This window comes from Prunus persica, chromosome G4 (assembly GCF_000346465.2).
Source record: "Prunus persica cultivar Lovell chromosome G4, Prunus_persica_NCBIv2, whole genome shotgun sequence".
NCBI lineage: Eukaryota > Viridiplantae > Streptophyta > Magnoliopsida > Rosales > Rosaceae > Prunus > Prunus persica.
Window position 1 is genome coordinate 18170393 of NC_034012.1, and position 13976 is coordinate 18184368.

At 38.3% G+C, this 13976-nt stretch overlaps 1 protein-coding gene and 1 long non-coding RNA gene across 5 annotated transcripts; one reads left to right on the forward strand and one right to left on the reverse strand.

Annotated features, from left to right (window-relative positions):
* On the forward strand, positions 1024 to 1707 carry LOC109948464. Its single transcript, XR_002271091.1, has 2 exons — positions 1024 to 1119; positions 1251 to 1707. It is a non-coding gene; the product is annotated as an uncharacterized LOC109948464 (long non-coding RNA).
* On the reverse strand, positions 1720 to 12388 carry LOC18781272 (DDT domain-containing protein PTM). Of its 4 annotated transcripts, XM_020561471.1 has the most exons (12): positions 10350 to 12388; positions 9631 to 10245; positions 7343 to 8333; positions 6522 to 6807; positions 6284 to 6408; positions 5605 to 6065; positions 4636 to 4664; positions 3364 to 3981; positions 2957 to 3168; positions 2330 to 2548; positions 2073 to 2192; positions 1720 to 1986 (listed from the first exon to the last, which is right to left on the reverse strand). In XM_020561471.1, the coding sequence occupies exons 1-10, from the start codon at positions 11996 to 11998 to the stop codon at positions 2534 to 2536; spliced, it is 5001 nt and encodes a 1666-aa protein (XP_020417060.1). In that variant the 5' UTR covers positions 11999 to 12388; the 3' UTR covers positions 1720 to 1986; positions 2073 to 2192; positions 2330 to 2533. The 4 variants fall into 4 exon arrangements, with proteins under 4 accessions (XP_020417060.1, XP_020417061.1, XP_020417059.1 ...); XM_020561472.1 differs by having other exon boundaries at positions 1720 to 2192; positions 2345 to 2548; XM_020561470.1 differs by having other exon boundaries at positions 1720 to 2192.

Consider the following 13976-nt stretch of genomic DNA (forward strand, 5'->3'; position numbering starts at 1 on the left):
GTATTCAGAAAATCATCAGGATCAAACGTCATATGATCAGTTGCACCGGAATCAATTATCCAGCTCCTGGAATCAATCTTATCAGAAGTATGGAATCCATAACCAGTACCATTACTGGTCATATTGCATTGTCCTCGATCTATAAGAGTGGCCCACCAATTGGGGTAGCCATGCGATTTAAAACAAGTCTCACAAGTGTGTCGTGGATCACCACAATATGCGCAATCTAGTCCACGTATGGGGGTCGTTAGTCTAGAAGTCATAATTTGTGCAGCGGAAGATGCATAGGATACAGGTTGAGTAGGAATTGGGATCGGAATCTGAGCCTGAGTCGGGGCCGGAGTCGGAGTCGAAATTGGGATCAGGGTCTGAATCAGAGACAAATTCGGGTTTGGGGTCATCATCGGAGTGGGGGTCGGGGTCGTCTTCGGAGTCGGGGTCGGGGTCGGGGTCGGGGTCGGGGTCGGGGTCGTCGTCGTCATAGTCGGGGTCGGGGTCGGGGTCGTCGTCGTCATAGTCGGGGTCCGGGTCGGGGTCGTCGTTGTCATAGTCAGGGTCGGGGTCGGGGTCGTCAAAAAAGGATCTGGATTCTGGATCGGGTTCAGAGTCAAAGTCTGCATCTGTAGGAGCGGAGCCATCTGGGCACTCAACTCAATGATGGTTGGTGGAGAATGAGAGAAGGAGTCGGTGGTGCTACCTCCATGAGGGGTGAAAAAATCATCAACCCCCATAGCAGCGGCGGGGGTTTGAAACTAGAGTCAGCAATTCCAAGATCGCCGCTCTGATACCATGCTAAAATATGAAAACTATGAGAGAATATTTGTTTGTGGGAATTTTCTGTGTATTCTTCTCCTTGTAGGAGGTCATATTTATAATACAACGAAACCTGAATGGGCAAGTAAATAATAAATTCCTAAATCTATTTGCAGTAGGAAATCAGGAATTAAAGTAAATCAATTACAATTATAATAGGAATTCTTAGTGTGTAAGGAAAGTAAGTCAATATCCACAAGTCACGCCAACAGAAGCTTCAGGTCGAGCTCTTGATAATTATTGTTTCTCTTCTTTCTGACAATCAGCATCTCACTTTGACCACATCTCCACTGCTTCAGATCCCTGGTAAGTATCTCTTTCGTAGAAGTATGGCTTTCTTTCTGTAGTGATTCCATGGGAGATAAAGAATGAGACGGTGGTAGGTGTTTTTCTGGCTTGTGTTTTCTTTTAACCTTTTCTTCTCTTGTTTGTGACAGAAACAGTGTTAGTTTGTCACTAGTTTTGATCGGTTGGTATTTTAGTTTGGTGGTGAAGTTCAAATACTCTCAAGAAAGAAAGACTGAAACAGGGGGAAACAGGGGGAATTGATCGGATTACTCAGCTGGTGTTTGAGAGATATTTGTGTTGATAACGTGTTATAAAACTAGGAAAATTTAGAGGGAATTTGGAGGAAGAGAATAACCATAAAAATTGCTCTTCTAAAGCTTATCTTTTCATTCTCTTAATGCCTTGTATTTATAGGCATAGAAAATGCACTATTCACCACTATTTTACAAATACATTGTGGGGTGAGTCATATATTAGGTATGGAGGGGTGAGTCATTTATTAGGTAGCAGGTATTATGGCGACATCCACTAAAACATGGATTTACAACATAATGTACAAGGAAAAACAGATTACCCATTTCTTGTAAACAGTACAAATCGCATTTACTCTGGGCTTTCTTTGGTAAACAGTACGAATCTTATTTACTCTCCCTTTTTTTTTCCCCAAATATAATTGTAAGTTGTAACAATACAAACCAAGCAGACAACCAAAGCCATCCACAGAAGCTCAAACCAACTTGAGAAGCCGTCTGTAATAATCTACGAGCAGTCTAAAATCTAACTGCTGTTACCGTCAGTTACTTTGACTGAAGGAATAAATTGGTTGCACTAGCGTCTATGGTCTACCATCTCCTAAAGGCTAAAACCAAACTAGTTCTCTTCTGCCTACACAATTTCAATTGCAAATTCATTAATCATTGTTAGTCTCGGCTAAATGAACTAATATCAAACCATATCACCCTGCCTCATACATGATGGAAAATGCAGGAGCTTCTACAATCAAATCTAAATGTCTCCAGCCTCAGGTGTTGCAACTGTCGTCAAATGCTTTACATGTTAGAAACAGAACACTTGCAAAAATAATTAGAAACCTGCAAGGTGGCAAAAATTACACATGAGAATCTACAACAAATGTCCTACCTTTTATAATGAAAGCAGGCGGAAATTCTTTCCTTTTTAAAAAAAAATTCTTGTAGGAAGATAGTTATGTTTAAGTCATGAGTTATACCACTTTGAGTTATACCACTTTGGCTTCCTGTCGGTTCATTGCTCTTTCTGATGGTTCTTGATATACATGGCTTCGCTGCCACAACTTCATCACATAGGAAAGCACTTTGCCTTTCCTATGAAATTTTACTTCAATGTCGTTGAAAATCTTGAGTTGAAGATGCTTCAACCCATTGAAGTACCCATCTTGAAATGCCAAAAGTATTCAATTGCATGTGATCTGCAATTGTAGTTCATTGGTAAGTCCATCACAAACTTTATATTACCAATGAAAAAAAAAAATCACTACTATCATAAACTCATCTAAACCATTACAATTTTATTTCTGCAAGAGACACAAACCTTACTAGTAAAAGTATATGAAAATACAAGATGGACGAGAAGTGCATCAATAACTTCTTTTTTAGGTCGAAAAGTGCATCAATAACTAATTTGACAACCTCAAACCCATAAACATTATGCACTCAAGAGTCAATATAATACCACCCCCCACAATTTAATACCAGACTACTGAGCTCAAAGTGACATAAGATTTACAAGAGACAATATATATTCGTTTTACGGTTGCTATTACATCAACAAACCCAGCACAATTATTACGGCCAAAGTTTGCTATGCATATATGTACCTCACTTAAAGGCGGGACTGTGTTAGGTACTTCCTCAGAAAAGTCAACTCCAGCATCATTTTGAGCTTCAGCCAACTGGGACACATCAGTTTTCACAACTACCAGATGGGGGCAGACAGGAGGGTTCCTTTGACGACACATGTGGCACCTAAATCCAACAAGCTTATCAATGTTCTCTGAACTCAGTCCAAAAGCCTCAGCATGGAACCATACTGCATGTGAAAAAGGAAAAGAATAGATGTCAAAAAAAAAAATTAAATAAATTGCAGAGGAATTAGATCAAGCTGTGGAGATTAATTGCATGATTCATGACATACTAAATCAGAGAACCAATATTCAACTAAAACTTTCTGAACCAGCTCAAACCAAAATTACATTTGAAGTGCACTTACATAACTAATCATTACCTCTGCATATTTCACAAGAAATATAATTTAAAGCAGACGTATAACTTGCTTCACAACAAAGGGGGCATTTGAGTTGATCAAGAATGACAGGTGAACATCCAGAATGCGCAAGGAGTTTTTTATCCCTAAAAAGCATAGCACGCTCATCATTTGGCTTTCTAGACAACAGAAGACCATTAAGCCAGTAACTGTGACAAACTTGTGTTCTCTTCTTCTGCCAAGAAGTAACTCTCTTTGGTTTCTTACATGTCGTCGTATTGGACTTGCTTTTTTTCCCTTTCTTGCGTTTGCTACGCTTTTTGTTTTGCAATGGCAAGCATTTAACTTTCCTAGGAGAACGACGTAGAGGTACAGATGCTGGAATTTTTTTGCTATTTTTCAATCTTAGTTGCTGTCCTCCAGCTAAAGCTTTTTTGTTGTTTTTCAAACGCAATGATCTGCGTTCTGTTTGAGAATTCTTACATTTCTGTGACTGTACTTTCCCTCCTTTTGTTTCAACTTTCCTTCTTTTTGTGTCAATCTTCGCACACAGCCCATTCTGGCATCGGTGGCATGTATATTTACACCGAGCAACAACGGCCCCAGCAGACTTCCTGGCATGCCTTTTGTGGAAAAAACCTGAAATTTATACCTTAATAATCAGATATCAAGATTAAGACAAAATGCAAATCAATGACAGGCATCAAGCATGAAGTTGTAGTTGCATCATTTTTCATTAAAAAGTAACAAAAAATGAAAATAGGTAATGCATCTTAATTACCTGTACACTAAAAGAAAGACAAGCAAAAAACAAAGCATACATAAAAGATTTGCTACTTCAATATAGTTGCCAAAATGCAATGACAAGAATGGGGAAAGAAATGTCCCACAGAAAAGAGCTCAGACTATAAATTTCAGAACATTAACAGGAGCATGATAGCCAAATAAAGTTGGATAACTAGCCATCAGAAGCCCTAGTGTTATAATTAGTTCCCATTGTTGGTACATAGATACTTTCAAGCACAAAAGGTAACTGCAGATCCCATAAGTGGTACATAAATTAAGAGACTGGGATTATAAGAAATTTAAGTATGATGTTGATGATTTAATTAAATTACAAAATACATTAAAAAAACCTTGCGAGACACAAAATACTACTACCATGTGTTACCCCAGCACAGAGAGAGAGAGAGAGAGAGACAGAGAGAGAGAGAGAGAGAGAGAGAGAGAGACAGACAGACAGACAGACAGACAGACAGACAGAGACAGTGACACGGAGAGAGAATACCACACCTTTGCAGTACTGGCAGCTCACAGCTTCCCTGTTATATTCAAAACAAAAATCTATAAGATGAAAATTAGAAAACAGAAGTAATACAACATTTAACATGTAACATGAAAAAAAATCTCAAATAATTGGTCTTTTGACAAGACTAGGAAAGCACAACAGCTGATCATCTATTCATATAATAGAATCTACTCAAACATCACAACTGGTGTTCCAAATCCCTCCTAATTTTTTTTAACAGGGACCTCAATGTTTTGACCGAACAACCTATGCAAGAGGCTAACGAAACTCCATTAGTCCAATGACTATTTCTATCCTCCAGACAATAATTTATAGCACTAAGGCCCTGTTTGGTTCACGGAATGGATTTGAGGGGAAATCACTTTCCATGTCATTTCCCAAGGAACAGGAAATGAAAGATTCATTTCCCATGTTTGGTAAAGTCGGGAAAGTAACCAGAGATTTCACTTTGTTTCCTTTCCCATGTTTGTTTTGAGTAGGAATGGAAAACAAAGTTTGTATAATTTTCCAATTATACCCATATTAAATCAAATAAAAAAAGAAAGCATTTAACGATACATTGTAATTCTAAATTGTTCATGGGGACAAAATTGTCATGAAAATTGTGCATTGAATGTTGACTCATTTTCCCAAACTTTCCCATGAGGAGGGAAAACAAAACCCAAGTTGAGAGGAGGGCTTCACTTTCCCCCTTACTTTCTCATGTGCCAGGCAACCATTTCCCATGCCTGGACTTACCAAACATGGGAAAGCAATTGAATTCCCATTCCCAAGTCTCCTTTCCCATGAACCAAACGGGGCCTAACTCCAGAAATTAGTAGTTTCAGAATGAAGGCATCCCCACACTTTACTTTAATGTGAAGAAAAGAAGCTATCATGGGAAATACAAACAGTGACAAGCAGAACAAAAATATAAGATAACAACTACATGCAAGAGAACAAATTTGTACTACCTCATCAGGACATCTTTGTTGCAATGTCCACATTTATGATACTCAGATCTTTCTGCTTTTGAAAACAAATACATAAATCCCTTTTTTTCCCTGGGCCTCTTTGCTACTCTACCGACCTCAATAACTTTACCAGACCTCACATCACTGGACTTGCGGGCAATTCTTCTCTCCTCAAAGTTTTTCAAAAGATGCAAAGGAAGATATGATTCATCCAGCCAATACTTTTTCCTCTCACTAGACAGTTCTTCAAGCACAGAACCATGTTTCTTGACAATGTCAGGAATACCTCTTCTCTTGCCAAAATCAAGAAGATAGTTAACCACTTTCCCTTCAGAACACTTCCTGCGGACAATAACTTTCTTGAACAGCTTGATTGATTTTCTAGATTCTTTGTCCAACGTAGGGAGAGGGTGTGAATTCTCAATATCATTCCATCTAATGTTCAAATCAAGTTCTCTAACCTGAAACCATAGCAAATTTTTTACTGACAAAAAGTTAGATAGTTCCTATTCAGAAGCATGAATTATACGGATGAGCAAACAATGTTTTTGGACTCAAAACCACTCAAGTTGGGGGACAATTAACAAACAAAAACAAAATCATACCAGAGCAAGCAGGAAAAGGGCACTGAAAACACCTGAACATCACCATTTAAAGGAAACAGGTATGGAAAATATACCTGCAAAGCAAGCTGTTCTACACTTGTCGATGCCTCAACAGCAGCTCGCCAAGAAACGGATTTGCTTCTCTTTGCATATTCTGAATTTTCAGGATATAATATACCCAGTATCTTTGAACACCCAGCTGCAGAATTTAAGAACTTCAAACGAATTCAGAATAATAATTCAGTTGATTTAACTATAAAAAATCTCCACCATGCAAAATTACACATAAGCAATAGAAAAGAATTAGCAGACCTTGTCTGGCAGCCTTGGAAGTCAAGGAACGAGGCAAAACCTTCCAACTGAACACCTGACGAGAAAGCCTACCACCCCTCCACCAAAACATTCCTAATCCACTGGCAGCATTTGAAGTGGGGGTGGGCTCAATATCTGAACACTTGGGCCTCTTTCTGTTAATAAAATTCTTTGAGTATGCACGTAAAGAAGTCACAACATGAGAAGCTGAACCCATGGTAACAACAGAATCTACATGTTTCAACCAGTCTGCTGAAAGTGCAAGATGATGCAGATTTGCCTCCAACTGTGTCATGCATACAACCAAAAATAAGAGGGCATCAAAGAACAAAATCAAGATAGCCACGCAAGTTATGGAAATACAAAAGCCTCTTTGCAATCAAACAATGGAGCTATTTTACAATAAATACACATACACTAACAAACACATTTTTTTCTTTTGTATTTTTGTTTTTGAAGTGCACAAAGATATTTGAATTTTTATACATTATACAAATTTGTGCACACCGTACATGAATATAAAGCACTAGGGTTTCCAAATGATGGCTAATGAGTATTTTGAGAAGAAAACAAAACCAGAAAAGCAGGGAGAAGTGATATATAAACTGTAAAGTGAACCAAACTAACGTGCAAGAACATAAATATATCAAAATTTTGACATCAATGCCAGCCTAATTGTTTAGCAGATGCAAATTAACAAATGTGTAAGAACAAAAGTATATATAAAAAAAAGTATATCAACACCAGACTAATTATTTAGCAGATGCAAATTAACAAACTCTATACTAGACACAGATTGAAATAAATAAACAAATCCTTACCATGAGCAGCAAATGTTTAATAGAGGCAAGATCAGATGCCTTAAGAAGACTTTTACGCCACAGTTCCCTGTGGTGGGGATTCAACAATGGGCCCAGAAGAAGTCCCTGCAGGCGATCATGAATGGATAGGATTTGACACCTGACATCATTAAGATGGCCGTCCTTGTTCCTTTTCGATTGAAAGCCAGTTATATTACTATAAGAAACATCCTGAACAGGCCCCATACTCATGATAAACAAGCAATCCCCATAATTAGCAGGAGCTTTGCAAGAGAAGCACCAACCACATTTCTCTTTCTGTGCATCTAGATTAAGGTTCCCAACATTCGGCCCGGAAAATTTGGAAGATTTTTTTAAAATGGTCTTCATCTGTGCTGATATTATTTCCTCTTCTGTTATTATTGTATCTTCCTTAATTTTGTCAGATGATTTACGCGTCAACTCCTCTGCAACAGACGAAGCAATTTGGCCAAAACTGTAACAGTTCATGTAACCAATCCCACAATGCACTTCTGAAGTGTCCCTTTTTCTAGTGGTTATAGAAGTAGATGTCAAAGAACAATCTTCAGGGTAAAGTTTTCCCACCAAATCTGATTGATTTAAAAAATCAGCAGGTCTATCTGAATCGTACTGAATGACTGACCTTGAAGGAGTTATATTTGGACTTGCTGTCGCGGTCATTGAATCTAACAAGTTAATAGACTTGGAAACATCCGAGCCAATATTACAAGAATTCTCTTGCAGTTTTCTAGCCTCATAAGTCTCATTCTTAACAGCACATTTTTCTGGAAATGCCGATGGGTCTTGGGGTACTGAGCGGCCAATGTTACTATTTGCTCCATTAAAGCTAACAGGAATATCCCAGTGCTTATAGATTTCCACTAATATCCCACCATAAAAAAAATCTGAAGACCTTAGCACTTTGATAACTTTAATCAGATCATCTCTGTAGTAGTAGTTGAATTTGGATTCAGTGTCACAAGAATCTGATCTGCAAGCGCAACATCCATAAACAGATGAAGCCAAACACATACCAAAGTGATGAAAAGGAAGCAGTAAATATTCTAGAGAAATAAAATTACAACATTTTACATTTTCATTTAATCCACAATAGTTTCAATTATTAACTCACGAAAACAAAAATGAACATACTAATTCACATAAGAATCTTAGAATAGCTAGATCACTAGGCTTCCAAGTATATTCAAACCATAACAAAACTAACAAGCAAAACTATCCACCAAACTCAGCAAGATTCTTTAGAAAATTATCTTCCCTAGCACTTTTGATAGGATTATCATCAGTAACACCTAATGGTTAAAGTTCTATCTAAAACCTTTGCTAAATAACTTTGATGACAGGATTCGTGTTTTCCGTGACCATTTCAACATAGAAGTAGATTACATCCTCTCTGTTATAAAATGGTCTCCATAAGTGTTTCCTGAATATGGAAGTGGCTTGTTTAAGGCAATAGGAGGTGCCTGTACACTCAGATTTTAGCAATAAAAGTGGAAACCGCATCTCAACCTTTACTTATAGCCTGTCAATGTCATCCATGGATGGACAACTGTTATTTGCTTAATCAAAATCAAATAATCAAATGTACATGGAATATAAAATACAAAGGAGAAAAGCTAACATCCCTGCCTGCTGGAGAACAAGACTTCCTCACTACTCTTTTATAAGAAACACAAACTTTTACCAAAAACAAATAAAAATTACAAGGATGGACAAGATATCCATCAAAATCAGTCTACAGATGCTCTAAAAGAATCATATTAAACCCAATTGTCCTTTTTCTTGGCCCGAATACCCAAGTAGTTTTCTGCCAGAAAGAAATAGCACTTCTGAGGTCAGACCCTCATCACTGCAAGCAAATGCAACAACCTAGCCTCACTACTTACTCTCAATTAGATTGAAACACCTCACTATAATAGCTGGATGCTGCAACGCCTAAAATAAAAGAAGAAAGGCAGCGCTTGCTTGTATGTGGCGTGGGATCATACATCTTCAGTTAGTACTCATGCATCTTGAGATAAATATGGCACAACCACCAGAACATTCACATTTCATGATATATTGGGTTTTCCAAGATATGTCAATGGAACTGAGTATAAATTCATGTTTAGTTCTCATGAAAAATGATTTTAAGCACAATGCTTGGGTAGTTCACAAATAAGAGTTTAGTGACCTATGAATAAGAAGAAAAAAATAGCCTTTTGTACTAAGTAACAGCAGCAGAGTGATATTATACCGAGCCATGTAAAGAGGAAAAAGGATCAACTTACACTAAAAGGTAACCACAGCTTTTAAAGAAAAGCCGACCACGAGGATCAATTCCTAATAACTCTGCACCTCGAAGTGACTTTTGTGGTTTCATCCAAGGTTTATGCCTGTCAATTGAACACTCAGGGCAATACCAGTCACCCTCTGGCAAAAGATCATTAGCAACTCCAACACATTTTGAGTGGTATGCAGCAGGACAACCATCACAGCATATTAAACTCCCATCCATCTTACAGAGGCAGCATTCATCACTATTCCAGTCAGTGGTGTCATCAACAACCTCATCATTCAAATAAGTGATACCAGCAATATCCACGGGAGCCTTCCTTTTCTTGCAAACCTCATAGCTTACATTTCGATCAAAAACAATGTCAGGCTCAGCTGCCAAAGACCTTCTATTAATCTCCGACCTTATGGCTTCCACTTCTATTAAATCATCACATAGACACTTCAGTATCTCAACCTTTACAGAAGCAGGTTGTTCATAGTAGTCAGTTTTGAATATCTTGAAACAACTGAGATCAAAACCAGGTTTCAGTCCCGAACCATGGATCAGAAAATACTCAATCATAAAAATTGGCCACGTAATCAAGTCAAGCAAATCCCAATTGAGACTCCTACATCGAACATCAAAACAGAATATTAAGGACCAATAAAGGAAGTTTCAAATAACCAAGGATGAAATCATATCTAAATAGTAATTGGGGGAGAAAGAATATACCTCAGACAATGAGAAGCAGATTCGGAACCATCATTTGCAAGCCACTCCAAATGTTTTCTCAGTGTTTGCAAAATAGAAAGATGAACATAATCGAATAATGAGCTTGGTGACTTGCACTTCAGTGCGGCCACAAAATCCTCCAACTTGAAGGGGCTCAGAAATAATAAAGTGCTAAATGATCTTAAACAAGCATAGATTGAAAAAAGGTCAAGTATGGGAATTCCATCTAGATTTAAATGTTCTGACGAAGGAGGTAACTCCAGCTCCTGAGGAAGAACACTAGGCTTTTCAGTCTCTTCACAGCCAGAAATCACTGGTTTTTCCTCTGTTATTGCACTAACTGCAGAAGAGGACAATGGATCACTGACAGAAAATGATGTGATGGAGTTATGATTTTGAGCAGACCCTCTGCGAGTACTTCTCCTCAAAACTGTCTCTGTAGTAGTAGATTTCAAATTATCCAGTAGTTTTCGTCTCTTTCTACGGCTACTTCTTTGAATGTTTGGACCTCCTGAATCGCCATGAATCATTGGAGTGTGAGCTTCGGAAAGACTATCTTTGACCAGAACTTCCACCAAACCACAATCCTTCATGCAGCTAGTATCTAAAACCCCAAGAGAATTGTCAGCCTTCAAATCTCCGCTGGAACAACTATTTTGATTATTAAGTCGTACAGCAGCGGCACAATCAATGAGATCGCCAACACTTGTCATGGGATTATCTTCAGTAATATCAATATACACTTCCTTCCAGGTCTCGTTGGCATTACCATCTTCGATAACCTTTTCTTCAGTATCTTCGCTCCTCTCTTTCTTTTGATTTTCTTCAATCATCTCAAACTTGGGACTAACCTTGAATTTCTCTTCACAGTCACCCTCTGTATCCTTAAAATCCTCATCAACCTCTAAATTCAGATCAAAATAGCAACCCCTCCTCTGGGTTCCATGGGTTACCGCAGTTGAACCGTCCAAACTATCCCCATTCAGATTCTGAGCAAAGTCACCACTCGCATCCAAATTCAAATCAATACAATCTCTTTTTTCTGAAATTTCCTCCTTACCAACATTAAGATCAACATTTAAGTCACATCCACCATTCAAATTAAACTCAGCATTCAAATCAATCCCATCTTTCAAATTATCAACTCTATTCACATTCCAATTAACATTTAACACACTTTGCTGTTCTAGGGTTTTATCAAGCCCCTTACTACAATTAACATTGTCATTCAAATTCCCATCAACCTCCACGCTTTCCCTCAAATTCCCTCCAAATGCTTGTCCCATTTCAAGTCTTCCCTCAGACCCGTCACTCAAATCACAATTTTTATTCAAATCCCCACCAAACCCAGAATCATTTCCAAAGATTACTTCAGCATTACCTGAATTACCTCGAATTTCTTGTTTCCTCTCCACTCGTCGTTTCTTGGGCTTTCGGCCTAGGCGGCTCGGCTTGACTTCTTCCTCAACAAGGTGTGGCTCACCGCCACCAAGGAGCAAAGACACCTCAGCGAAGTTCAATTCCTCCGAATCCCCATCTTCATAAACGACCTCGAACAACCCAGATGAGGGGGAGTACGATTTCACTGTTCCCGTGAAATATCCAAAACCTTTGAACTCTTTCCTCACAGTTCTGCCCACGAACTCCATTTTCTATGATCCACAGCCCAAACCAACTTAAAGAATATGAAGAAAACCCTCTGCTTCTCTCTCTTTCTCTCTCTAGTTGCCTTTTGGGTCGTTGTAAGAGAGAGAGACAGAGAGAGAGAGAGAGAGAGAGAGAGAGGATAGACGGAAATTGTGAAACTTTCTCTCTCTAGAAATGCCTTCAACGTGCATAGAGAGAGAGAGAGAAAAAATTGGTTTGGGTCTTTTTCTTCTCTCTTTCTCTCTCTAGTAATTAGCAAGCTGCTTGTTTTGACTCCGAAGAGAGAGGAGAAGGGTGTGCGTAGGCGAGAGAGAAGAAATGCAAGTCGGTAAATATCTTTCTCTCACCGCTGACTGAACGACTCTAGAAATGCAGTTTCAACATTTGCCTCAGCGCGAGAAGAAAGCAGGTTGGTGAGCAACATCTGTAGTACTTTATTTTGTTATTCACTTTATGGTCCAATCAAATTTCAAGAATATAAATATGCTTTATAATGTTAGACAATTTCGAGTGAAAAACAAAAGATTGCATTCATAATCGAGGCGTAAAGTCATCAAATAAATGTGGAAGCCTTCATACATAACTACACACGGCTTAAGAAATTTCAGCCAAAAAATTACATCTTAGCACACTAAACTATAACTACAACTACAATATTTTAATTCTCACAAGTATAAAATACAAGTAGAGACTACAAACAATAAACTCATAGTTGATACACTTAGTACAATCACAAAACAAGTAAATAAAAGCCAATCAAACACCAGGTCATCACTAAGACGACCAAGCAGCCACCAAACTCAGTCAAGACAGAAGGGTTGGAGGGGGTGGGCAAGTAATAGAGGTGGAGAGGGGAGGGGAAGGTCTTGGAGGGTAAGGATGGGAGGAGGAGATGGCTGGAGGCCACCAACCCCCAAGGGGGGCAGCAGTTGAAACTTTTCTCTCTTAGGCTTTTCTCTTAAGCATTATTAGAGAATTTTAATAATCATTAATATTGAGACACCAATTTATTATTATTATTATGCTAAGAAAAACAAAAGACACTAACTTATTACATCAACTTCGAGATATAAATATGATAATTTCTTTGTTGTGAATCAATAATGTCTAAAATGGCTTCATAATGAAAATAAATAATACCTCAAAATAGATTTATAACTTTCACTCAAAACAAAATTAGATTTATAACTTACTTGATGCGAAATGCCCTTCTTAAACAGGTTGTAACTTCTCCCAAACAACACTCTATAACCGTTTTCACTTTGAGACAACACTCTATAATCGTTTTCACTTTGAGTGGGGAGGAAATCACTGTTCTTCATCCCCTCTCCCCTTCTCCGTTCATTTGTCTTCAACTTATAATGATTTTTCTCCACTCATCACCGGCGGATGCGTCTCGGCATCGATCTCCAGTTGTGTTTCGCTGTTGGATCTCTACCACCATCTTTTTTGCAGTTTCTTCATGTTTTGAATAAGTCGCAGAGACTCTTTGGGTTTTCTGTGTAGTTTTCACCTCTCCTTTGTAAGAGTTTTATTTGTATTGTTATGGCTTGGTTTTTGCAAGCTTGATCTATTTTTGGTCACTACAAAAAAAAAATGGTATTTACAGCGTGCGTTGTATGCCGGACAATTCACGGCGTGCGGCTGCATGTCATGAAAGGCCAAGCCGTAAAAAGCCTTTTTCTTTTACGGCATGCATTCACTTGCCTCAAGCGTAAGGCCCACCATGATTGAGTTCTCGTAATGGGTTTGGACAACCATTTACGGTGCATTTTGCAAGCCTTAATTAGTATACATTACACGGCTCTTTAGGCGTGCCATAAAAGCTTTACTTGATACATATTTACGGCACATTTTTCACGCCTTAATTGGTATACATTACACAGCTCCTTAAGCTATTAACGGCTCATTTTGCATGCCGTATGTGTGTGTGTGTGTGTGTTTTATTTATTTATTTATAAATATAATCCAATTTCTTGA

What these genes read in the sequence shown, in the direction of transcription:
- LOC18781272 (XM_020561472.1), bottom strand. Translation starts at nt 11,998, where the DNA reads ATGGAGTTCGTGGGCAGAACTGTGAGGAAAGAGTTCAAAGGTTTTGGA. An exon ending in AGCTGTGGTTACCTTTTAGT is followed by an intron (nt 8,334 to 9,630) that starts GTAAGTTGATCC and finishes TTGCGCTTGCAG; the next exon opens with ATCAGATTCTTGTGACACTG. An exon ending in TTCCAAGGCTGCCAGACAAG is followed by an intron (nt 6,409 to 6,521) that starts GTCTGCTAATTC and finishes TAAATTCTGCAG; the next exon opens with CTGGGTGTTCAAAGATACTG.